A 25,241-nucleotide genomic window follows, 5' to 3' on the forward strand; every position below is an offset into this window, starting at 1 on the left:
TTTGTCTGGTTACTCTTTGTGTATGTTTCTGTGTAGTGGAGGCTGTTTTTTGTGGGACTGATGTTACACTGCAGTGCTACTCAAATTGTGGTCCACAAACCAGCGGCACTGGCATCACTTGGATAGAAATGCCCAGCCTTGAGCCCCATTCGAGACCTTCTGATTTATAATTTCTGCGTAGGGGGCCCAGGAGGCTGCATTCCAACAAGATCCCGCAGTAATTCACATGCACGTGAAAATTCGAGAAGCTCAAGAGAGGGTCTTTTCTGGAAACTGAGGCCGAGGAAATTGACCCTGCTGGATGTCACAGATAAAACTGAGCTGGATTCACCAAAGCCCTACTTAGTCCAATGATTTTATTCCCCCACTAATTATTGTCAACTGTCAGGGCCCCTTTCAGAATCCTGAGTTGAGCAGAAGACAGCTAGCAAGTGTAGAGTCAAAATGGAGGTCGTTAGAAGTTGTGAAGATGTCTCTCTCCCAAGCTTTGGGGAGTGGAATCATTGCCATCTTTTGTACTAGATCGAACCCGGGCCCCCTGCATTGGGAATGTGGAGTCTTATCCACTGCACCACCAGGGAAGTCTCCCATTTATTTCTTAAACTTTCCTATATTTATGATGATATAATTACAATTCAGATTCCTGTCTTTTTTCATTTGAATTAGGTATGGACTGTCAAACTATTTTTTATTGTTGTTGCAGAATCCTGGCTTTTATTAGTTCTCTTTACCTCTGTGCATAATTGTCAAAAGGGTACTTCCTGTCTAAAAAGAAACTTAACGTATTTTTATACCTTTTGTAAAAAGTTGTCCATGTCAATTTAAATATTATTGTTGCAGTCACAAAATCTTTAGGAAGACAAGCAGAGATTTTCAGAAGTCTAAAGACTCTCACATAACAGGGCAACAACGTATGACCTCCACATGTCTGACAGTCTTCTGTTGGTAGAAATCACATCTCTAAGGATAATTTCTAACTAAAATATCATCTGCTTTACCGCAGTTGCTAAGAAATAAGAAACCCTGACAGTGGTGTTCTCAGAGCTTCCTACCTTATGACGATCTCACGAGGTGGATGCCCGTGTTCTCCCCTACTGGCAGAGGACAGAACTGAGGCGAAGGGATGTGCATAATTTGCCCAGGGTGACACTGCTAGTGAATGGCGTAGCCTGATCAGAGCCCATGCCTATTGACTCCAAAACCTACTCTGACTTACATGGTCTCTGTTTACACCATACCCAGAATAAGAATGACCCCTGTGGAAGCTGCAGGCACACTGTGAGGGGGCCACTGTGTATGAATGGGCAGGTCATTCCTCACACAGCCACTGAGGGGGTTCACGGGGGCATCTGGTATCTGCGTGGGGCTCTGCTCATCAAGCATAATCAGCTGTAGCCACCCCGAGGACTGGGAGCCTTGGTAATTCACAATGAGCACCACGTGGGTTAGTGACTTCTTTTTCTTTAAACCAGTTTCCAGTTTGACTTCTTCTTTCCCTGTCTGTCTTGCTAGGACTCTGCACTGCCCCAGAAGGAGAGAGAAAATGAGCACATTCCAGGTGAGTAGAGCTTGCCTTTCTTGCTGTTAAAAACGCCATTTTTGTACTCAGGTTGGACACAGGTTTTCCTCTTTTTTTTTCTTTTTCTTTTTTTTTTTTTTTGATTGGAGTATAGTTGATTTACAATGTATTAATTTCAGGTGTACAGCAAAGTGATTCAGTTATACATATATATACATATATTTTCAGATTCTTTTCCCTTATAGGTTATTACGAAATATTGGGTATAGTTCCATATGGGTTTTCTCTTTCAAGGAGAGTCTAAGCATATGAGGACCTGAGTGTGCCATGTGTGCTTTTTTTAAAATTCCTGTTAAATTTAATTGGTTTCGGTTTTAATTTTTGTTTTATTTCATCATTTTTTTATTTTACAAGTAAAAGAAAAATTAAGGGAAATGAAGGACATCTTCCAGTCTACTGCTTACCTGCTTACAAATTAGCTGCTTTTATATTTCTGTAATCTCTTCATCATATGTATTCATGGATGCGTATTTGTATTTATAACATAGATACAGTTTTAAATTGTTTTTTTCATTTAATACTAGCTAACATTCACTTTTAATTGCTTTATCATGTTCCTGCAAACTTAGGCACCTTTTTTTTTTTTTTTTCCCCGGTATGCGGGCCTCTCACTGTTGTGGCCTCTCCCGTTGCGGGGCACAGGCTCCGGACGCGCAGGCTCAGCGGCCACGGCTCACGGGCCCAGCTGCTCTGCGGCATGTGGGATCTTCCCGGACCGGGGCACGAACCCGTGTCCCCTGCATCGGCAGGCGGACTCTCGACCACTGCGCCACCAGGGAAGCCCTGCACCTATTTTTTAAACTATTCTTTATTCACAGACATTGAGTTGAAAGACTTCTCCTGTTTTCGGAGCACTACAGTGACAGTGTTCCTGATTTAACCTTGTTCTCAAAATATCTGTTCTGAAGAATATTGCCCCTTTTTGCCCTTAACATAGTAGGTTTAGGTATTCAGAATTTAAGAGGTATGTTTTCCATGTGGTGCCTTGGATGTTTTTTGGTAGAATATCCAAATACGGCAGAGCACAGCAGGATCAAACTGCTGCTTCACGCAGAAAAAATAATGTATGGTTAGAAGTTTTCTCACGACCAGAGTTAGATTCAGTCTTCCCCATGCTTGAGTCAGACCCTTTGTGTATTTTATTTACTGGTTTGTTTCTTTTTCCATCTTCTATTTTTTTCTAATCAGAGTAATACATGACCTTAGTTTAAAAAGTCCAGTGGTACTTAAAGCACTTGTCACTGCATAGACAGCTCAGAACAATTGTATAAAGAGGTGCTTGGTTTCATCTTTGTTTTAAATATAAAGAATAGGGGTTGTGAAAAAAGGAGGAACCAACTCAGACTCACCCAGAAAACCAAGGGTCTGGAGTCAGAGTATTGCATTCAAGCGAAAGACAGAAACGGGGAAAGAGAGAGTTTTCATTCAGAGACCTGGCATGGCCTTTTGGTTAGTTTCCACAGATAACACTCCTTCTCAGCTGGTTCCCACCTCAATGAGAAAGCAGGTGCCATCAAATACTGCCAGGACTGAATTGGTAACTGTTTCTGGGGCACTTGGCAATAATAATTAAACAGTGAAAGCTTTTTAGTTCAGGATCCAGGGGTTAGAATTCTAGGGAGTTTACTTATGAGTTGTCTGAGAGCCCCAGGTAAATACACAAAGCTTTCTCTTTCATAGCTGCACGTCCGGTGAGGCTGAGGAAAGTCAGTGTGTGGCATTGGCAGGATGGAAGGAGGGGGTGCTGGGAAGTCTGCACACCTCACAGGAGCCGGAGCAACTTCCCATCCTCCTCGTCTCCTCGGGGCTGCCCCTCTTCCACTGGCCACTGGGTATAAGATTGAGGTGGTGGTGTTTGTCGTAGGAGGCGGTGACCTTCAAGGACGTGGCCGTGGCCTTCACAGAGGAGGAGCTGGGGCTGCTGGACTCGGCCCAGAGGAAGCTGTACCAGGATGTGATGGTGGAAAACTTCCGGAACCTGGTCTCAGTGGGTGAGGACAGCCTTTCTCTGCGAGTGTCTTTGTGACCTTGGTGTTTCAAGGCTTTGGGCCTCTTGAGGTGGTTCCCTGAGTTTGGGGACCAGACTTTTGCAATTCCTGTGGGACACGAGAGGATGCCTCTGGTCTTTCCAAACAGTGTGTTTCAGGTCCTTTTCAATTATTCTGTAAAAGAACTGTAAATCGACAGTATCTTGCTGTACCTTGTGTATTCTTTTTCAGATTTCCCTCCCTGCCATTAGTGGATCATAAAGCCAATTTATTGAGCCCTACGTGTGATTTTTTAATGAAATAAAAAAGTATAGAAAATATCAGAGTTTCTTAGGAAGAGTACAACACATTGCAGCAGAAACTCTGGGCGATGGCATGAGTGGTGTGAGAGCCAGTGGGAACAGATTTCATGAAAAGAGACATTGGTTAGATATAGGTCATTCAAGCTTCGTTTTAGTAATGTATACTTTTCTACCTGTGTATCTAGGTTGTGAAATAAATGCTGTTTCTTCAGTGGGTCGTGATACAAAGTTTGAAAAACACAGCTTTCAATACCTTGAATATGCAGTTGGAACTCAAATTTCTAGTAAACTTTCGCTCTAGCCCGTTCATGTTAACTTGTGACTTTGCATGTTCTCATTCTTCAAACGAGATACAAAACATATAGAAAGAGAAGAGAGGCTTTGGTTGATGAATTCAGCAACGCAGATAGAAATTTAGGTGAGAACCAAGCAGTCGTGAGTTCCTGTGGTTAGCTGTCTGTCTGTTTTGCTTCTCACCAGCCCTGTGCTGTCCATCACCTGGTCCCAGTTGGAAATCTCTTTCCAGGATTATTGCATAGTCTTTGTACTGGTCACCTGTTGCCACCCTTCTCCTCCCACAGTTTGTTCTTTAGGTGGCAAAGTGATCTTTTGTAACTTTAAGTCAGGTTATGTTCTTGTTTCAAAATTCTCTTGTGGCTTCTTTTACTTAGAATAAAAACCACTTAAAGTGGCTTCTAGAGCCTTCTGTGGGCTGCTGTTCGTTCTCCACCACCTCCCTGAATACACCACCTCTCCTCCCTCTTACCCTATCTTTTCCAGACCTGCAAAGGATGCTTCTGCCACAGAGCCTTTTCCTTGTCCTTCTCTCTGCCTGGAATGCTCTTTCACCTGTAATCTTTTAGGCCTCTACTTCTTTCAGTCAGTCACCTTAAAGATGAGGAGGTGGCTGTCCTCTGACCACCCTATGGGAAATACAGTCCTCTCTTTCTTACTCTCTCTGCCCTGCCTTGTTTTGTCTCTAAGCGTTTCACTCATGTACATTTTGTTCACCTGTTTCTCGCCTCTCTTTCTTCCACTGGAGGGTAATCCAGGAGTGCAGAAGGAATTTGGTCTGTTATATGTTTATTGCTCACTAGCCTCAGTGCTTAGCATAGTCTTGGTACATGACAGGAACTCTTAAATATTTCTTGAATAAACGAATGAGTTAATGGATAGAGAAATTAGCCTTCCATGAAAATAGCTAGTAGGCGGTGAACAAATCCGAGTGAATAAGGGATATTGCTAAATGTTTTTTTGTCTTCAAATGAATTCCTAGCCTAATTCTAACTTCTCAGGTGCCCATGATGTGTGTATGTGTGTGTTTGCCTTTCTGTACAAGTTGGCCCTCATCAACTTGCACAAAAAATATGTATAGAACCTGTAATTATAACCAAACTGAGTAAAATGCTTTCCCTGTGACTTTCCTTGAGCTCTTAGTAGCAGAGCAAATTCATTTGGGGGAGGAAATACTGTTTTGAATGAGGATTCTTATGTCTACTTCTTAGGTAGCCCTCCCATAGAAGGAAAGAAATTTCTGTTTCCTTATCCCTTATACCAGGGGAGAACAGGTCTCAGAAAACAGGCAGCTGGTGAGTTAGCCTTTCCCTTAAAAGATTTGCCCCGCTGCGTCCCATTTGCCTCCTCCAAAGCCCACCTCACTAATAAGAAATCGATCTTTGTTAGCTCTACAAACATTTTGTGTGTGTGTGTGTGCATTTGTATGTATCTTGTAGAAGGCATTTTAGATAATGTCACCTTGGGTGCTTTGATCATTCTTTAATAGTTTCTAGTCTGTTTCTTCTCAATACTTATCACAGGCTATGGAAGTTATTCCCAGCTCACTCATAAACCCCATTCTTCACTTTGGAACTCATTCTTGTTAAAGACCAATGTATCTGTGTCCAAAAATTTTCCATGCTGTTTTTAAAGAGACAGCATTCTTCCCTAGCTTCTACATTTTGACTCCTGCTTGGCAGGGGGAGTGGAGGAACATATTAGGCAGCACAAATGCCTCAGAAGGATCCAGTGCATAGGTCTTTATGCTTTTTTTTAACCCCACTGATTCTTAGACCCTTTTTTAAAATTAATTAATTTTTGGTTGCATTGGGTCTTCGTTGCTGCATATGGGCTTTTCTCTAGTTGTGGTGAGTGGGAGCAGCTCTTCGTTGTGGTGCGCAGGCTTCTCATTGCAGTGGCTTCTCTTGTTTCAGAGCACGGTCTCTAGGAACGCGGGCTTCAGTAGTTGTGGCACGTGGGCTCAGTAGTTGTGGCTCACGGGCTCAGTTGCTCTGCGGCATGTGGGATCTTTCCAGACCGGGGCTCGAACCTGTGTCCCCTGCACTGGCAGGCAGATCATTAACCACTGTGCCACCGGGGAAGTCCCGGTTTTTAGCACCTTTCATATCCTCCTCAGCACTAACCCCCTTGGTGTGCTGCCGCCTCGGGTGCAGCCTTTCAACTTAAGCAAAACTGTACTTTCCAGTCCTTTTCCTGTATCTGATACCTGACGTGTAAAAGCTGTTTCGCTTCTCTGACTTGGTTCAAACTTAACCTGGGATTCAGAATTGTAGAGAATCCTAGAAATCAAACTGAGTTCACCTGTGCATGCATTTCTTGAGCCCTGACTAACTGCTAGGCACTGTTAAAGCTGTGAGCACAGCAAAATGCTTGTCTTTATTGATACTGTGTTATGGTAGGAATGACATGTAATTTTTGAAAGATGATTTAAATAGTATGTCAGAGTAGTCATTTGGTTTTAAATGGGTTTCATTAATGCTAAGTATTTGGGAGTTTAACAGACCATCTCTTGGTTTCTGTTAGTATATAAACCAGAGAACTTCATTTGTCGTGCGAAAGATCAGCTGAACCATCCTGAGGTTCATTAAAGTCTCATACTGTGTCTTAAGTGTAAAATCTTGAATCTTTGAACAAAGCTTTCACGTGTCCACATCTCTGAATTCTCTGTCCATATAGAAGAAAACAATCAAAGTGAGTGGAGGGCCGTTCAAGACAGAGGATCACGTGAAGAGCTTTCCTGCTGGCAAATCTGGCAACAGATTGCAAATGACTTAACCAGATGCCAAGACTCCATGATAAATAGTTGTCAGTTCCACAAACAAGGTGATTCCCCCTGCCAGATTGGGGCAGGACTCTATTCAAATTTCTGAAGATGAGAACCGTATATTAAATGATAAAGCAGGTGATCCCAGTAGTACTGGAAATCCAAGGTTTGCAACTTTGAGAGCCCAGGATTCTTGGAGGAAAACTTCATTGGCTGAGTCCCAGAATTATCAGAATAGACACCAGCAAATTTCCATGAAAAATAAACTGTGTCAGTGTAAAGAGGATGTTGACACCATCAGTTGGATTTCACATCACCTTGATGCTCATGGAGTACACAAGGGTCAAAAATCTTACGGCTACAGTGATTATAGAAAAGATAGCACGAGGGTTTCAACACTGGATCAGAATACTATGATTCACACAGGACAAAAACCTTACCAGTGTGATGAATGTAAAGAAACCTTCACCGATCTCTCCACCTTTGATCTTCACCAGCAATTACACTCAAAAGAGAAGTCTCATGTGCAGTGAGTGTGGAAGAGGCTTCCGTTACAGCTCGGTTCTTCATATTCATCAGAGAGTTCACGTGGGAGGAAAACACAGTGAGTGTGATGAGTGTGGCAAGGAGTTCAGTCAGAGCTCACAGCTGCAGACTCCTCAGAAAGTCCACACTGTAGAGAAACCATTCAAATGTGGGGAATGTGGGAAAGGCTTCAGTCGTAGGTCAGCACTTACTATTCATTGTAAAGTCCACACGGGAGAGAAACCTTATAATTGTGAGGAGTGTGGGAGGGCCTTCAGTCAGGCCTCTCACCTTCAGGACCATCAGAGAGTCCACACTGGGGAGAAACCATTCAAATGTGACACATGTGATAAGAGCTTCAGTCGGAATTCACACCTTCAGTCCCATCAGAGAGTCCATACGGGAGAGAAACCGTACAAATGTGAGGAGTGTGGGAAGGGCTTCATTTGTACCTCAAATCTATACATTCGTCAGAGGGTCCACACAGGAGAAAAACCCTACAAATGTGAGGAATGTGGGAAAGGCTTTAGTCGGCCTTCAAGTCTTGAGGCCCATCAGGGAGTCCACACTGGAGAGAAATCATACATATGTAATGTGTGTGGTAAAGGCTTTACTCTGAGTTCAAACCTTCAGGCACATCAAAGAGTCCATACAGGAGAGAAACCATACAAATGTAATGAGTGTGGGAAGAGCTTCAGGAGGAACTCCCATTATCAAGTTCATCTGGTTGTCCACCCAGGGGAGAAGCCCTATAAATGTGAGGTATGTGGGAAGGGCTTCAGTCAGAGTTCATATCTTCAAATCCATCAGAAGGCCCACAGTGTAGAGAAACCTTACAAGTGTGAGGAGTGTGGGCAGGGCTTCAATCAGAGTTCACGACTTCAGATCCACCAGCTGATCCATACCGGTGAGAAACCATACAAATGTGAAGAGTGTGGGAAGGGATTCAGTCGTAGAGCAGATCTTAAAATTCATTGCAGAATCCACACCGGAGAGAAACCGTATAATTGTGAGGAGTGTGGGAAAGTCTTCAGGCAGGCCTCAAATCTTCTGGCCCATGAGAGAGTCCACAGCAGAGAAAAACCATTCAACTGTGAAGAGTGTGGGAAGAGCTTTGGTCGGAGTTCACACCTTCAAGCCCATCAAAAAGTCCACACTGGAGAAAAGCCATACAAATGTGAGGAGTGTGGGAAGGGCTTCAAGCGGAGCCTGAACCTCGACATGCATCAGAGGGTCCACACAGGAGAGAAACCATGTAAGTGTGGGGAGTGTGGGAAGCACTTCAGTCAGGCCTCAAGTCTTCAGCTTCATCAAAGCGTCCACACTGGAGAGAAGCCGTACAGATGTGACAGATGCAGTAAGGTCTTCAGTCGGCCTTCACAGCTACAGTCCCATCAAAGAGTGCACACGGGGGAGAAGCCTTACACGTGTGAGACCTGTGGGAAGAGCTTCAGCTGGCGCTCCAATCTGACAGTTCATCACAGAATCCATGCTGCTGATAAATCCTATAAAAGTGATAGGAGTGGTAAGACCATCAGAGAGCCCACACACGAAAAAAGTTCCATAGAATGATGAAAACAGAGACAGAAACAACTCAGGTGTCATGTGAATTCTTCCAGTCATCAAGTTCAGAAGAAAAAAAAATCATTTGTTTCATTAAAGTCGGTGTTTCAGCCATAGCTCAACATGTCCCAGTAGCCAGGAGGCCACACGGCAGAGAACTCTGGTAAATGGTGTAGTAAGTTTGAACTTTGACCTCTATTAAATATTAGGGGAGAAGCCTTAGTGTGAGTTTTAGCAGGCCTTGTACAAAAGTATGATGAACATGCCAAAATTTATGCCCATTACAACGTAAATTCCACGAATGCAGCGACGTTTGTTCTGAATCTACAGTCTGAACATTGTCAGCTACTTTGTAGGTGCTCGATATTTGTTCAGTTAATGAATGAGGAACAACTTTTTGAAAATTATGTTGCAATCCCCTCCAAAATTTCATAAAAATTTGTATTCAGAGGAGTTAACCTAAATCTGGCCTTAAAAGTAATTCAGGGAGACAAAAATTTGAAGTGTTAGAAAACCACTCAGTATTGCAATTTGTAATATTAATGTGGCATCGTCCTGTTATGATGAGCTCCATTTGTCTCCCCCCAGCCTCGCTTCAAGTTGGATCTTATCTTGGACTTTGTCTATCTAATATTCTGTGAACCTTATACAGTACAAATTTGGTTATCTTTTGTGACAGTATAGACTTACTGAAAATGGATTGTTCATCTTGCAATACAGAAAGCATACTGTTGACCCTTTTTTCAAGAACGTCAAGGCAGAGGTTTAAGTGTCAGAAAGAGTTACTAATGACAGTGACAGAGGACAAACATTTCTTAGTAAATGAACTGATCGTTGGTTTCTTATTCACCACATTTCCGTCTAGGTTTTGATGTGATTGTCTCCCAAGGGTTTTAGCATTACTTTCATCAGGACTTCTTAAGTAGAGAAAAGAGGCTGTGTGAAGTAGATTACTTTTGTCAAGTTCTCTATCTCCTTACTCCTCTCTGGCCTGAGATAAAAAGAAAAAAATTATTTGTTGAAATTTGGTAACTTCATCAAACATATTTATTCAATGACTGACTTGCACACTTTTTCCTAGCGGTGGATTGAAAAATTGATTTTCAAAGTGAAGTTGCTGAGTACATATCAAAACATAGAACGTGCGTCCCTTTGATATAGAAATCACAGAATAGGACCTTATAATTAGGAAATTCAAGTAGAAAAGGTGAGTAGCATGTCAATGTTACTAAATTTTGCAAAAGTGAAATATTCAATAGGAATGTCTTTATATTTTAAGATACTTATGTAATGACAGGTCTGTTAAAATGATGGCTTAAACTTAATGACAGAAGCATGTAACAGTTTAATGTATTTTAGGTAGGTACATCACATACCTTAATCAAACATGTATGTGTGTGTGTTAATGCATCCTATCATCTGTAAAGGGATATTCACCCTTATGTAAACAGTGGCAAGATTTTCAGGGATTTTTTCCACATTTAACTTCCATATTTTAAATTTTTCATTGAGCATCAATTTTCCAGTAAAATACTGTTATTTTTATAGTAACATAGGTAGTAAAATAATGTAAAATATAATATTAAAAATTACTAAGAACATATTAATCCCTCACAGTAAGAAATCCTATCATCATGAGGTATACATATATATGGCCAAAATTAAGGAATAGACCTCTAGAAATCAGTTATAAAAAAGAAAAAATGTATATGGTTATTCAAAGAGACAGAATATTAGTCAGTGTAACGGTCTATTTATAATTAATGCATTTGAAGTTTAGGATAAATCCATGCAGCCCAGAATATTCTGTTTTAATTCCAACAGTAGAAATGTACACATCCTAGTTCTCCTCATCAGGCTTCCTTACTGGGTGAATGGATGGATAGCTCGGGGTACCGGCTTGTCCTTTCAAGTGCTTGGTCTGACTGGAGAAGTAGCTGGGTCGTTCCAGACACTATGACACAGAGAACCATTAGCTGTGGGAAAAAAGGAATTTACCCCCCAAAAAACTTTTTTAAATTGTTTACAAAGTAACAGTGATTGGGCAAATCCTGAAGATAGAGAGTGGAAATAGGTAAGTTTTAGAGGTAAAATTTATCAACGATTCCCTAAGGAAAAATGTGCATAGGGAAGAAACCTAGAATGATGGGAACAAGTTGTTAAGGAGGAGGTTTGCATACCATTTCCTACTTCTTGGTCATTTCACTGATGTTTAACACTTACTTGGTTAAAGGGCTTTACTCAGCAAAAGATGTATTTAATGTGAGAGGCAGGTTTCCAAGATTGGTTTCCTAGACCACACCTTCACATGTGTATGTAAAGTCCATGCTACCTCAAATTGCATTGCATTAGATGTCAGAAATCCTAGGGCTTTCTTGTTTGGTTTGGTTTGGTAGATATCAAACCACCAACTCTCAAGGTAATTTGTAGTTTAGTGAGTTAAGTCAAGGGCTGGAAAACTACCTCCTGTGAGCCCAACCTGGCTCATTGCCTTTAAAGCTTTATTGGAACATAAAAGCTCTTTATTGGCCCATCCATTTATTTACCATCTTTGAGTGTTTCCCATTGTGCTGACAGTGTTCAGTGGTTGTGACGAGCACTGATGGCCCACAAAACCTAAAATATTTACTTTCTGGCCCTTCAGAGAAAAAGTCTGTTGATCCCTGTGGTAAGCCCAAAAGGTTTGTCTCTGTAAGTGAAAGACCACAAGTAGAGCAGAACTTAGACTTGGTTCAGTGAGGATTCCAGAGAGGTTTCCTTTTTGATTCTCATATCTGCCCTTCTGGTTGACCTTGTTCTTTAGTTTGGTTCAAAGACAGTGGTAGCAACTAGGGACTACCTGTTTCTTTCTTCACATTCAATGAAAGAGCTGCTCTTAGTGTTGAGTAGTTCACAACTCACTCCCAGTGCGTGGCTTCCTCTAACCTTGACTCCCATCTATGCTAAAGACTAAATCTTTAGCTTTGTATCCAGTTCCATTGGCCTTTGTAGGGCCTTCAGTTTCAAGTCCCAGTTGATAGCTTGAGCTCGAAATCTGTTTTTACCGTTGGGGATTTTCTGTCTTAGCTTTGAGCTTGGCTACATAGCAACACTTTGGGGGACTTGTTATAATCAGCATTTCTATCTTTCTTTCCTTCCTTTTTATTTATTTATTTTTTTAAGGGGATCCAAAGTCAAATTCAGTCAGTGGCTGAATGACAACACATTGATTCACAACCTTGTAGATTCTCTTATGTCATAGGGCATCAGTGGGAAGGAGTAGAATCCTGGAAATTTGAGGTGGAAATATATGGGCAGATTCCAACAAAGCTGAGGCCTGTGACCTCTGACCTGTGACCTCTTAGTTGAGCCTGCTGTGCTATTAGAAGGAAGTCTGCCTCTACTCTGAGGTAGTTTCCTTGCAGGGGTCTGTGGATCCTCAAGACTTGCCTCCACTACCTCTCGTTTTTCCAGACCTAGTAATCAGACTAGAGTCCTTGAAATGGGGACGGGAGCAGGGAAGGGGTGGGTACCCACCGGGTATAAAGGATGACCATGAGGAGACACTATCTGCTAAAATACGGAATTTTATAACTTATATCAATAGAAACCTGAGAAATAATGTGTGTGGAGTTTGTAGGTATTGAAGCAGGTGGGAGTAATGTAATATTGGGTTAGGCTGGATTTGTTGATACGAGTGCATTCAACACCCATTCCAGACTCAGCGTGTTAGCTTGGCTACCTGGGAATGCCTTCAGCAGTTTGCTCAAATGACTGAAACCTGTACCCAAAGTTAGCGTAGGCTAAAGTCAAAATGCCAGGACTTTCTAAGTATGTTGTAGCAAAATTTCTTGACGTTGGCATGACTGACATTTTGAACTGGATAGCTCTTTGTTGTTGGGAGCTGTCCTGTGCAATGTAAGATGGGCCAGTGGCACATACTCTTCCCTGCCACCCTAGTTGTAACAATAAAAAGTGCCTTGAGGGCTTCCCTGGTGGCGCAGTGATTGAGAGTCCGCCTGCCGATGCAGGGGACACGGGTTTGTGCCCCGGTCCGGGAAGACCCCACATGCCGCGGGGCAGCTGGGCCCGTGAGCCATGGCCGCTGAGCCTGCGCGTCCGGAGCCTGTGCTCCGCAACGGGAGAGGCCACAACAGTGAGAGGCCCGCGTACCAAAAAAAAAAAAAAAAAAAAGTGCCTTGATACAGCCGTGTGCACCAGCCACGTGGGGCTCATTCATAACACAGCTCCTTAAAGAAAAAAGTCTCAAGGGGCTTCCCTGGTGGCGCAGTGGTTGAGAGTCCGCCTGCCGATGCAGGGGACATGGGTTCGTGCCAGGGCCCGGGAAGATCCCACATGCCGTGGAGCGGCTAGGCCCGTGAGCCACGGCCACTGAGCCTGTGCGTCTGGAGCTTGTGCTCCACAACGGGAGAGGCCACAACAGTGAGAGGCCCGCGTACCACAAAAAAAAAATAAAATAAAAGTCTCAAGACACTGCCACATATTTCCTGGGAGGGGGGACCAAAAGTGTCCCCAGCTGAGAACCACCACTGTAGAAGGTTTACAAAGGCATAGGAATGCCAGACCACTGGAGTGGATTTATCATATAAGATCTGCTCACCCAAACCCCCTATGTGCCCTGGGAGGGCTCAGAGGACACTTCCTTTGCCAGAGGTTTAAGAAACGTATTGGTGAGGGGAGCGTTAGCAGTCTTGGAATGCTCTGTAGCTGCTCTTCTCTGCAGGCCAAGAATGAGAGGGAAATGATGTCATCATAATGGGCTCCCTAAATTCAGTGAGGCTAATGGGATCGTGGGGCATCATTGGTCAAGTGGAAACACTTCATTGGCAGAGATAAAGTGAGCGTGTTTTTCACAATGAACAGCAAAATGAAAGGGCTCATTAGAATGCTTTGATACACAAAGATTTTTTATTTGCTCATGTGCTATCTCTAGGGCTGAAATAAATGGGAACTCTACTAATACCCTACTTGATTTGAATCAGGAGAAAAGCTCTAGGTCTGATGAACATGTCTGACCGGAATCAACATGGGAGTTGTGCTCCCTCAGCCAATTGGATAACATGAGTCAGTTCCCATTTCCAGAGCATCTTGAATGAAGGGCAGGCCGGGTCCCCTTGAGGGAGGATATACCCTGGTTTACTACCAACTCTCCCGAGGGTGCTTTCTTCTCCCTGGAAGGGATAAAACAACTGAGGTAGAACAGGAAGAGACAAGAAGCACTCCAAGCTCTGCTGGTCAGGGTTACCCTCCAGCGTTGCCTTAATGCTCAGAGCCACACACACCACAGTGAGCTTGGCTCCAGATCAACTACCACGCAACGAAGGTTCTGGAACATTTCCATATCTCGGGGGACCTCATTTCCACGTGACTCTCTTTCATATTCCCCTTTGTCACAGAAGGCTAGGTCCAGTGGTCCGGGTGAGATCTCGGCTCAGGCCCAAGGCTCTCAGACCTCAAAGGTCTGGTCCTGCCAGGGCCCCTGTCCTCTCTGGAGACCACTCCTGGCTCTCTCTGCCGAGAAGGCGCTGCTGGCAGTACGTCCTCTAAGAGTTGAGGTCCGTCGTGCAGACCCTGAGAAAACTCCTAGGAAAAGGCTCCACCTTCTTGTTTACGTCAACAGAGCTCAATGCCTTTGTTAGTGCTGGGTGTGTCCCATTTGATGCAACTGCAGAGCCATTAGGTCAACCAGCACATGTGTGCGGCCCCTTCCCTTGGACTCCTCTGGGCCCTCGTGACATAGGCTCAGAAGACTGCCAGCCTCAAGCCTTACCTCTTCCAAGGCCACACCGTCTCCAGGATCTTCTGTCCCATGAATCTCAGTTGCTGTGTGGAACTCAAAAGAGAGAAAAGAGCCTGCCTGCGGGGTCTCTTCGGGCTGGGGCCTTCTACCTTCTCTTCCTCGTCCTCCTCGTCCTCCTCGTCCTCCTCGTCCTCCTCGTCCTCTTCGTCCTCCTCCTCGGGGTGATCTCGGATTCCACATTGCCCATCAGCTGGGCCATGGTGAGATGAAAGACACGGCAGCTGAAGCCCTCCAGGACGCCAAACTTCACGTGCTGCTGGAGGATCTCCAAGGTGGGGAAGACCCGGCAGCAGGCCATGCACCTGAAGCCGGTCTCCATGGTCACCATCCACTCCGGTGTCTTGGCCCTGGGTCTCTCCTCGACGGCAGGTGACCCTGATGGGCTGCCTGGCGCTGCCCTTTCCTCATACTCTTTGTCCTCCCCAGTGGGCTCACTGTCAGACAGGAGGTTTTCGGTGGACACATCAGAAGAGGGCTCAGTGGCTACTGTGCACGCATCCTCAGGAAGGGTCACTTCTTCTATCCTCAGCTGCTTTTCAGGCAACTCCAAGGGTTTCTTTGTCTTCCAGGAGACAGCGACACCCTTGTTCACTTGTACCTGCATGTAGTATATTTTCATGCCCCTTTCCTCTTTGTCTGGGTGCAGATCGTTCTTACAGGGTGAAGAGGGTGAGGAGGAGACACAGTGTGATGGGGGAGCGGTCTCCCCTTTTTCCTGAACCTGGGCTAGGGGTGCGGTAGGCTGGGCAGTGTCTCGATGTGATCTCCGGATTCCTGAAAAAGGAATTTTAAAACATAATAACATGCATGGGCCATGCCGGAAGCTGAGGGAGCAGGTGTGGTAGACGAGAGAGGGACATTTGCATGACGTAGCTATGTCGTGAGCTTGGTGTCTGTTGGCCGTAGGAGGCAGTGGTGTATCTGGTGTCATCTGTGGGCTTTTCATCTGCGTGTTGGGGGATACTGGAGCGGTGTCTGTATACACGGGTGTGGAGTACAGTGGTGAGGACTGTGGTATGTGAGGGAAGCGTATGGATGCGTGTATGACGAGGAGTGTGAGTTTGGGAATATCGGTGGTGCATTCCTTGTGGAATGGGGCTGTGGTGCAGGAGGAGAGTACTGTGGAGCACGTGCTTGGGGTTCATGTGTGCACGGAGAAGGGCTGTGCCTGGAGGGCGCATGTGTGTGTGAGCTGTGTGGACCTGAGCTGGATGGCGCTGCTCTCAGGCTGGAGGTGTATGATGCAGAACTCTGTCCTTCTCTGGAAGCAAAGGCAAAGAGAAACCCTACATTTTTCTCTGAAGATGCTTAATCTGGTCCCTCTTCCCTCCACCTCAAGTCCAGACCTTTCCGGCCACTGCTCCTTGACTTCCCCACCATGGTAGTACCAGGATTCACACCCGCCCCCCACCCCTGACTCAGCTGGGATACACGCCCTCGTAACAGCTCAGCCATCCCGCCCAGGCTCCTCCACAGAGCCCTCATCACCTCTGATGACCTTGGGTTTCCTCTCAGCCTCCCTGGGATCTGTGTGCCTCCTGCCTCACAGCCAAGCACCCCCTCACCTGAGGAGCCCCGCGCCCTTACCGGCGTACATGAGCTTGCGCGGAGAAGAAGCACAGGAGAAGTGTTTAGGGGCAGAGGAGACCTCCCCTGGCCCTGGGCTGCAGCCTTGGGCCACCACAGTGGATCCAAGCCGAGGGGGATCCTCTTGTGACTTCGAGATTCCTGAGGGAGGAATGAAAGGCTCAGGGTGGGTTCATCAGTCCTCTGTCCACAAATATTTACTGAGTGTGTGACACGTGTCAGGTGCAGTGAATACACACAGTTGAGAGTGTGGTTCCCAGTGGATACTCCAGGATTTAATTCCAATCCATACTTATTCTCTCACTGTCTAGTTGGTAATGTAGGCCTCGGTGGTGACTGTGAGTGTGTGGGAAGAGTGAGTGATGTGTATCAGTTAAGTCTGTGGTAAGTGTGGGGTTGGCATGGGGAGCACAGTGCAGATGTGTCTATCTGTGTGTGTGGCCTTTGTGTGCATGGTTTCTGTTCACAAGTCAGGAATTCTGGGACATGTAACTTTTCCTCATTACATGGTGTGGCTTGTATTTATGGTGCGTGTTCATTCATTCAGTCACCAAGATTCAGTAAGCAGCTACTCCTGTGTATCCGGCACTCTTCCATTGTTGTAGTCTTTGGTAACGCTGCACATTCTAGTAGGGGAAGACACACACTAAACAAAACTACAATAAATATATAATACATCAGCTGGTGGTAAGTATATAAGGGTTGCCAGACTTAGCGAACAAGAATACAAGGCACCCAGTTAAATTTCAGTTTCAGATAAACCCAGAATACTTTTTTAGTGTAAGTATTCCCATGCAGTGTTTGGCCTGACTTAGTTTTAGTGTAAGTATGGCCCATACAATATGTGGGACATACTGATACTGAAAAATTACTTGTTGTTTATCTGGAATTCAAATTGAACTGGATAGCCCATATTTTCTCTGGCAATCCTGACCTGGGTTACTGAGACTGTGGTTTACTGTGGTTTGTACAAAGCGGGTCTGGCATTACTCAAGAATGTGTTATAAGTGTGGTGTGTATGACACGTGACTGGTTCTTATAGAGGTATTTAGAGATGGCTGAAGTTAGCTGTGTTTGTGCAAGAGTTGAGGAGATACATATATATATAGTGTGTGTGTGTGTGTCCTATATATATAGTGTGTGTGTCTATATACATATCTCATCTCCAGCGTTTGGTGTTGGAGGAGACGATTGTGATACAGGTGGGTTGTATGAGAACGTAGTACAGAAGGGATGCATGTATATACCTCCATGTGCTGTGTGTGGTTTACTAAGGAAGTTATATGTGGGGTGTGTGATATTTTTGCTGTATCAGAGTGTACATGGGTGTATGAGTTACTGTCTCATGAAACACCCCTAACAAGAATTCTGTATACACTCTTACGTACACCGAGTGTCAGCCAGGTCCAGGCAGGGTGACAAGAACTTTACCACGCAGACTTTATATCTGGTAAGCACTCTAACCCCATTCATCTCGCTCTTCTCTGCACTACCCCCCCCCCCCCCACACACACACGAACACACAGGAACACAGAGCAAAATATTCTGAATGGTCAGGGGCAGTCATTGCCTTCCCCAGCCTGTCCCAGCCACTGCCTGGAAATCTGCCTGCTGTCTAGAGCTCCATTCCCAGGACCCATCCTACAGTCTCCAGGGCCCTGGGCCTGGTAGGAGCTACTGGGCTCTAATCTGGGGCAGAGGCCTCTAGCTGGAGCTCTGGGGTGACCACCCCTCTCCCAGGGCAAGCTACTCGCCTACATTTAATGCACGCAGGCACCCCGTGGCCCGTGGCTCTCAGAGCTCCCCGCAGGACCCTGAGGCCATTTCTCACCCCTGCTCACGCGGTCTCAGTCTCTGGAAAACCCTTCCCTTCCCTTGATCTCCTTTGGGAAATTCTTCCTGTTGAAGGAATAAAACCTCCTTGCTTTCAATATGACACCATCCCTAGACAAACAATCTTCTTTCAAAGTGCATTCCACTTGTCAAGATATTTTTCAACAGGGCCTTCAACTCATGGGGCTTCTCTTTCCACTTTGGTAAAAGAGGCCAAGCAACTCATGGGTCTCTCTCAGCATCCTTGCATCCTTCACATCCCCCACCTCATGACCCCAGGGAAAGATCCAAGAGAATAAGAGAGAAATCGGGGACTGAGAAAAGCTGCACCTCTAGGTCTGTGCAAGCAGGATGCAGCCTGCTATGAGTCCGACAGAGCTCCAGGCCCGGCTGCCCCAGGGGAGAGTCCTCAGACCAGCGGAGCTGACCTCCCATCTCCCAGGGGGCATCTGGCCGTTCTGTGCCGTCTCACACCACAGGGACCCTCCGGATGGATACGGCAGCGTCAGTGAGACAAGGTCTCTCGCTCCCTGCTTCACAGGTGACACGTTCTCAGTCCCCCCCATCCTAGAGAAGGTTTAGTTTGGCAGAAACCCATGTGCCCCAGCATGTTGCCCCCCACATACCTCCTCCGTTCTCGGCAGTTTCCTGGGACTCTTCATTTTCCAGATGTTTCCTCTTTTGTCGCCGTTTCATGGTACCAACTAGAAGTCTCCCTTAGAAGATGCCTCAAGAGATGTCCAACTCCTCCTCTTCCCTACAGGTTGGCCCTTGTTGGCTCTTGGGCAATCCGTTGAAATGATTCAATACAAATAAAAATAGTCAAGTCTCCTAAATGGCTGAAAAACTTGTACCACTTAGTGAACCAGCAGTACTGCCTAGTGCTCACCAGGGCTGTTATGTCTGCAAGGTTGCCAGGCGCACAGTGGAATTCTGTGACCTCAGTGATGACATCAGAGCATTCCGTGGACCTAGGTGGAGCACAGTGTCTGCAATAGCACAGGCCCCATTTTCAAGAACATTTCCTTTTTCCCAGCTGAACCTTTCCCGTGAAAGGGAAAGGTTCATACCATATCTATTATAAATTGTATCATACCATGTCTATTATAAAATTCACATTTTGAGTGGAGATCTTTTCATGTCTTTTCTAGAGAGATTTAATATGAATATTTTCAGTGGTCTCCAGTTTCCCTGTGGATTATTGACATTTTAAACTCTGCACTTCAATTTTCCCTCAATACGTGTAATTTTGTCACAGCTATTTCTGTACTTAAAGATGAGGAACTATATAATTGATTTCTTCATTTTTTTCCCATCTCTTTCCAAGGTACTGCATTTGATTGTGTCTTACGAATGAGTGAAAAATGCTAGTCCTTGAGTCAGGACGTTGGGCCCTTTACCAAGTAACTCAACCTATCTGGGCTTCAGCTTCTGTATGTGCCATCAAGAGGCTTGGACTAGCTGACTTTTCAAATGCTGTGTTTCTTTGATTCACTCTCACTTACTGATCTGCCACTTAAGAAGAGGGTCTGTTCTCATAAAGTAACAACAGTCTTTTCCTAACCTTGGGTTGGGTGGAGTTTAACTGTTCGTACTCACTTTGTTAGTTATATTGCCTTCTACGTATGCTTAGCTCTAAATAATTTATATGGCTCTTGTGACAATTTTTAGATCTTCTTTTTTTCTTATTTTCTTTTACAGTTTCTAATTTGTTATCGCCAGTGTAGAGGAGCCTGATTGACTTTTAAAATTTATTGATCTTGTATGTGTGTGCCTTGTTGAACCGTCTTATTAGTTCCTGCTAGTTTATCTGTGGGTTCTTTTGGGTCTCCTAGATAAATGAGCATAGGAAATGTAAATAATGTGTTCTTTGGATAAAGTTTATTTTCTTGCATCTATATATATATAGAAGCAATATGTTGAATTGATTTAAATATTTAAATACTTACATACCTGTTATCACAATCTAACATTCTTGATCTTATTTTCTTTCAATCAATATTATGTTTTCAAGATTTATCCACGTGAATCCATATAGATCTAGGTCTTTGATTTTTGACTGCTTGATATTATTTCATCACATGCATATAGCATCATTTATTTTCCATTCAAGCATTATTGGACAATTGGATTGTTTCCCTCCCTTCTCTAGAACAAACAACATTTCCTAGAATATCCCTGAAGATGTCTGACAGTCGAGAAGGGCCAGGCTGCCCGAAGGATTGCTACTTGCTTTTAGCCACCTTCCAACAGGCCGTCTCCAGCCAGCAATTTGAAGCACAGCTGAAATGAAAACTGCCCCAAATGTGAAGATCTTAGGAGCTTCCTAGAAGGTGGGAGGTTAATGATAGGCATCCTGCTGGGATCCCAGGGGAGTCTGAGCTGGCCTGAAGCTCATCTTCCTCCTCCACCTCTCAAGAGAAATGTGGAGGAAAGAAGCCTTCAAAAACTCTGAGCAGGCAGAGGGAGAGATATTGGGGGCCGAAGGTGTAACTGAGGTCTTGGAGTGGGCTGTGAGCACGCAGAGCCTCTAGAGAGCCAGGCTCTGCTTTCTGAGAACTTCTCCCCTAAGGCTGCTCATAATTCAGGTGATACCAGCCATATAGAGCCGACTTGGCCCACACTGTCACAGAAAGCCTTATCAGAATCTCTTCTTCTTCATACACTCTTGTGTCTGTTACTTGGCTATTGCCTTTGGTACTCCACTGATGTGAACCACAGTCGCCAGGGGATGGAGGACACTAGTGACCCATCTTGCTCTGTGGCCTCAGTCCACAGCTTGAGGGTAAGGGAAGAGGCCAAATGAAGGTCAAGAAGGAAAGATGGAGTTTGAAGAGAAGACCTGAGTTAAGGGTGTCTTCTCAAGTCTTGATGACTGAAATGTAGCTCCAGTACCTGAAGTCCTGCTTGTTCTCAAGGCTGACCACGGGGCTGGGTGCACTCAGTGAAGGAACCGTATACACTTAGTATTTCCTTGCTTGCTCACACTTGCCCTCCTCTGATACACCCTCTGCAAGACTGCTCTTCCCCTGAAACAACTTTCCACCTGCCACTGTCATCTCAGGAACATTTGCTTCCCCTTCCTAGTGTCCCCCTAGAATGCCATTGCAGCCAATTCATAATTGGATAATCATGCTTCTTACCATATTCTCAGCAACTTCTGAAAACTTTTATTCACTTTATTCCATAGTCTTCACCCATCAATAATCTTCCTTAACTTCCTAGCTGCAGGTTAAGCCATTCGGAATCATTTCTTTTTCTTTCTCTTCTTTGGCAAATCCTTTCTATCTTTTAAGGTCTTTTTCTTGTCTCTCTACCATCCTGCCTTGCTGAACTTCTTTTTTTTCCGTTTAAGTAACCTTTCAATCTCCTTCCCCAATTTCCTCATAAACATTGAGAGTTTATTCCTCACACGTTAGACAGCGGTTTATGAATGGCCAGGCATAATGGACTCAGAATGAGTTGGCACCCCCGAGGTACCTGTCTTGCTGGGGAGCCACAGGTGAAGGGCTGGCTGCTGGACACATGTTTGCATGGAGTCAGGCTGAGTGGCCTCAGGGTGTTTGCTCTACACTTGTGTGTGTTTCTCCCTAGTTGGTTTCCTTGTCCAGCCACCTGTGACCTCCCTCCATCCAGCCCAGGGAATCCTTCTCATCACAGGGGTAGGATGTTTGTCTCATTTTCCATCACATCCTTTCCCCAAAGTTTGGTTGTGAGTTGTTCCCATTCCAAAGACCTTTCCTCTTGGAAGAGAAAAGAGAAAATCTTGTCTCTCCTTTCCTCTCACTTCACTTCTGCTCTATTATCTCCTCCGTCCAGAATGGCCCCCTGACTCAGATGGGTGTAGATCCAAAGATGGCAAGAACTGCCAGCAATTCTGAGATAATAATACGGATGGATCAGGAAAACGTGAAAACCTTTATCCCGCCACATTAAAAAACATTGCGCTTCCAGTGTATTCAGAGTCTCAGTGTAGAAACACAAATGATAGAGAAATTGAATTACACTCAAGTTTTTCTTTCCTGCTTTCCTGTTTTATTCTAATTCTCCAAGTTAACATGATAAACTATTTGTTAGGTAAACTTTCAGACATTTTCTACCCAGGCACACTTTTCTTTTTTTCACATAAGAGTGTGAACTAGGTCACTTTCAACATGCTGTGATTCTGTGATTCACTGTCTCCCACCGAGTCATCCACTGATAAAGTCATCTGTTTCATGGAGAAATATTTCCAATAGCTAATAGCCAATGTCTGTGGAGTGCTTACTCTGTGTCGGTTTCTTGTAACTACTTTACAGATCATTTGTACAACGTACCCATGGACCAGGTACAATTATGACCCCCAAGTGACAGATAAGTGCAGATAAGTACAAATAAATACAGAGGCCAAGTGACTTGCCCAAGACACTGGAGCAAATCAAAATCCATGCCTGTGTAATCATTTTGCCCTATTGCCTCTGTCTGGGAGGCTTGATGATTTGGCAACTAAAACCTTAAATATCATGTTCCATTTTTATATCTGTGACACAAGCGTGGGGCTGTGATATGGGGTAACTAACCTGACTACTTTTGAAAACACTTATGCACCTGGATGAAAGTAAGCCAGGGACTGCAAGCTATAGATTTAAGGTTTCCTACCAACTTTTAAAAATAGCTTCTTGAATGCAATTTATGTAGTGTCAAGTCTAGGATGTAGTCCAAATAGTAACAGAAAAATGGAGATATGTAGAAAAATACTTAAAGTTGACAAGTATTGGGAGTGTAGTATTTTTGGGGCCAGCGTGTAGACCACAGGAAAACTTGCTGTTTCCATCCCAGAGGGAAGAGCCCTACGTTGCAACTGCCAAGGTCCCTGGGGCAGCAAGTGTGCTCACTGCTTCGTAAAGAAGCATCCTCAGTTTGATAGAATCATATGGGAGCCTTACATTTGGTTAGCAGTTCTACGTTTTTGATGTAATAATATTTTCAGGGTGTGGGAGGGTATCAAGCTCTGAAAATACCCTTGGAGAGATTTGCTTATTAAGTTTGGCTTTTTCAGTCTCCCTACTACTTCTTTACTAAACACCAGGCGGTTTCCTTCACTTTTCAGACCCATGTTGTTTTTCCCTTGTCTAATGAACTTTGAAATACTTTTGGATGAGCTATGAAGTTTGGGAAAAAATAAACATCTCTTTAAAATAAGGAAGATAATAACAATGACAAGTAGAAAAAGCTCTAAAACAGAGAATATCCTCCATTCTAGCCAATGACTGGGACTGGAAGGTTCGTGCTCGCTGTCCAGGACGTAGAAATAAAAGCTGAGGAGGCGCTGAGCCGTCTCCTGGATCTCTATGAGCCTCCATCATTTCTGAAGGGTAGGGTTGACAGATAAAATATAGGCTGTTTAGTTAACTCTGAATGTCAGAGAAACAACAAGTACATTTTTAAGATAAGTATGCCCCAAATAGTTCATAGGATCTACTTATACTAAAAATAATGACTTATTATTCATGTGAAGTTCAAGTTGAACTGGGCATCCTGTACTTATATTTACTAAATCTGACAGCCCTACTGATGATCCACAATGGAGGCAGTTGAGGAGCGGTACATGCTGGCTCTCGGACAGTCAGAAATGGCTTCAGCAGATCCAGGTACAGTATGAAATTCTTTTTGGATGTAGCTCAGAAGCCATGGCCAGCCCTTGACTGCAAGTACTGCCTCGGGTTTCCCTGAGGTGGGGTAAACCTTCCTCTTAATGGCCTTTTGGTAAGTCTGGAAGACCATATCCAAGGGGAGCCCCAAAGTCAGTTTCATCCTCACAACCATGTTTCCAATTCCTGGAATTGGCTGCATGTGACTCACAAGAGCTGAGGAGGTTTGTGGAAATTGGGAGTGTCATAGCTTGAACCCTTTGTAGGTAAAGTTTTGCTGTTGTGAGAGTTTTAACAGGAGCAATGTGAAAGACTCCTGGTCCCCAGGTAGATAGAAACAATCCTGTTCTACTTCTGTGTATGTGACAAGTCTCTAATAGTTCAGAGAGCAAGGATCTGGTCTTAGAAAGACTGATCCAAGCTTGGATGTTTCTGGGGACAAGGCAAGGTCCTGAGTTTCAAGTTCACCTTTTATGGTTGAGGAGACACTAAGGTGGTCAGAAGGGAAATCATGGAGGAGACCTTGGCTTCCTCCATCGTGCAGGCTTGTATATGTGGTTCTATGTAGATTGTGTTTCAAAGGTGGAGCTTGTTTACAACTATGGACATTCTCCGATGTGCTTTTTGGACCTTCATTCCCAGAGCGAGAGCAGTGCCGAGGCTCTAGAAATGCCATGGATATTCTGAGCTGTCAGTGGCATTTCCCAGGTACTGTTGCCTTGGTGCCGCTCCTTGAAATGTCCAAAGGGATTATCATCTGTCTTGTGGCGGGTCCTAGCATTGTGAAAGGGAGCTGCTGCACCTGGCTCAGAGGATTTGGGATGTGGTGGGAGGAGTAGTAGTGCTACGACTATAAATTGTATCACAGCATATCTATTCCATCTTGAGAGTGGGGTTGGGGGGTTCTGAAGGGGGGCTTTTATTGTACTTTTATACATTGTACCCTTGAAACTAATTCAATTTTTTAAAATTAATTAAGTTATTTTGGGCTGCATTGGGTCTTTGTTGCTGCTAGCGGGCGTTCTCTAGTTGCAGTGAGCGGGGGCTACTCTTGGCTGTGGTGCACGGGCTTCTCATTGCAGTGGCTTCTCTTGTTGCGGAGCATGGGCTCTAGGCACGCAGGCTTCCGTAGTTGTGGCACGTGGGCTCGGTAGATGTGGCACACGGGCTCTAGAGCGCAGGCTCAGTAGTTGTGGCGCGCGGGCTGAGTTACTCCGTGGCACGTGGGATCTTCCCAGACCAGGGCTCGAACCCATGTCCCCTGCATTCGCAGGCATATTCTTAACCACTGCTCCACCAGGGAAGCCCAATAATTCAGTTTTTTATAAAGAGAAGATTCCTAATAGTATTCCAAAATTTTAAAAATATGTAGT

The 25,241-nt window shown here is 44.6% G+C and overlaps 1 protein-coding gene and 1 pseudogene across 3 annotated transcripts in view; one reads left to right on the top strand and one right to left on the bottom strand.

Moving 5' to 3' along the window:
* The first annotated feature begins 10 nt into the window (after nucleotides 1–10).
* LOC308609831 (zinc finger protein 226-like) overlaps nucleotides 11–25,241 on the top strand; it is a 64,460-nt gene continuing 39,229 nt past the window's right edge. For both annotated transcript variants that reach the window (XR_014014358.1, XM_081259127.1), the window contains exons 1-2: nucleotides 11–1,558; nucleotides 3,444–3,570. Coding sequence is in view for 1 of the 2 variants with exons in the window: in XM_081259127.1 (XP_081115253.1) it covers nucleotides 1,430–1,558; nucleotides 3,444–3,570 (256 nt within the window). In the remaining variant the exon portion in view is untranslated. The remainder of the gene's footprint in view (nucleotides 1,559–3,443; nucleotides 3,571–25,241) is intronic.
* On the bottom strand, nucleotides 10,859–16,545 carry LOC308609833 (protein FAM170A-like; annotated as a pseudogene). Its single transcript has 2 exons — nucleotides 14,908–16,545; nucleotides 10,859–10,972 (listed from the first exon to the last, which is right to left on the bottom strand). The product of its transcript is annotated as a protein FAM170A-like (transcript).

The sequence above is a fragment of the Mesoplodon bidens genome (genome assembly GCF_964165515.1).
Source record: "Mesoplodon bidens genome assembly, contig: HAP1_SCAFFOLD_608, whole genome shotgun sequence".
Lineage (NCBI taxonomy): Eukaryota > Metazoa > Chordata > Mammalia > Artiodactyla > Ziphiidae > Mesoplodon > Mesoplodon bidens.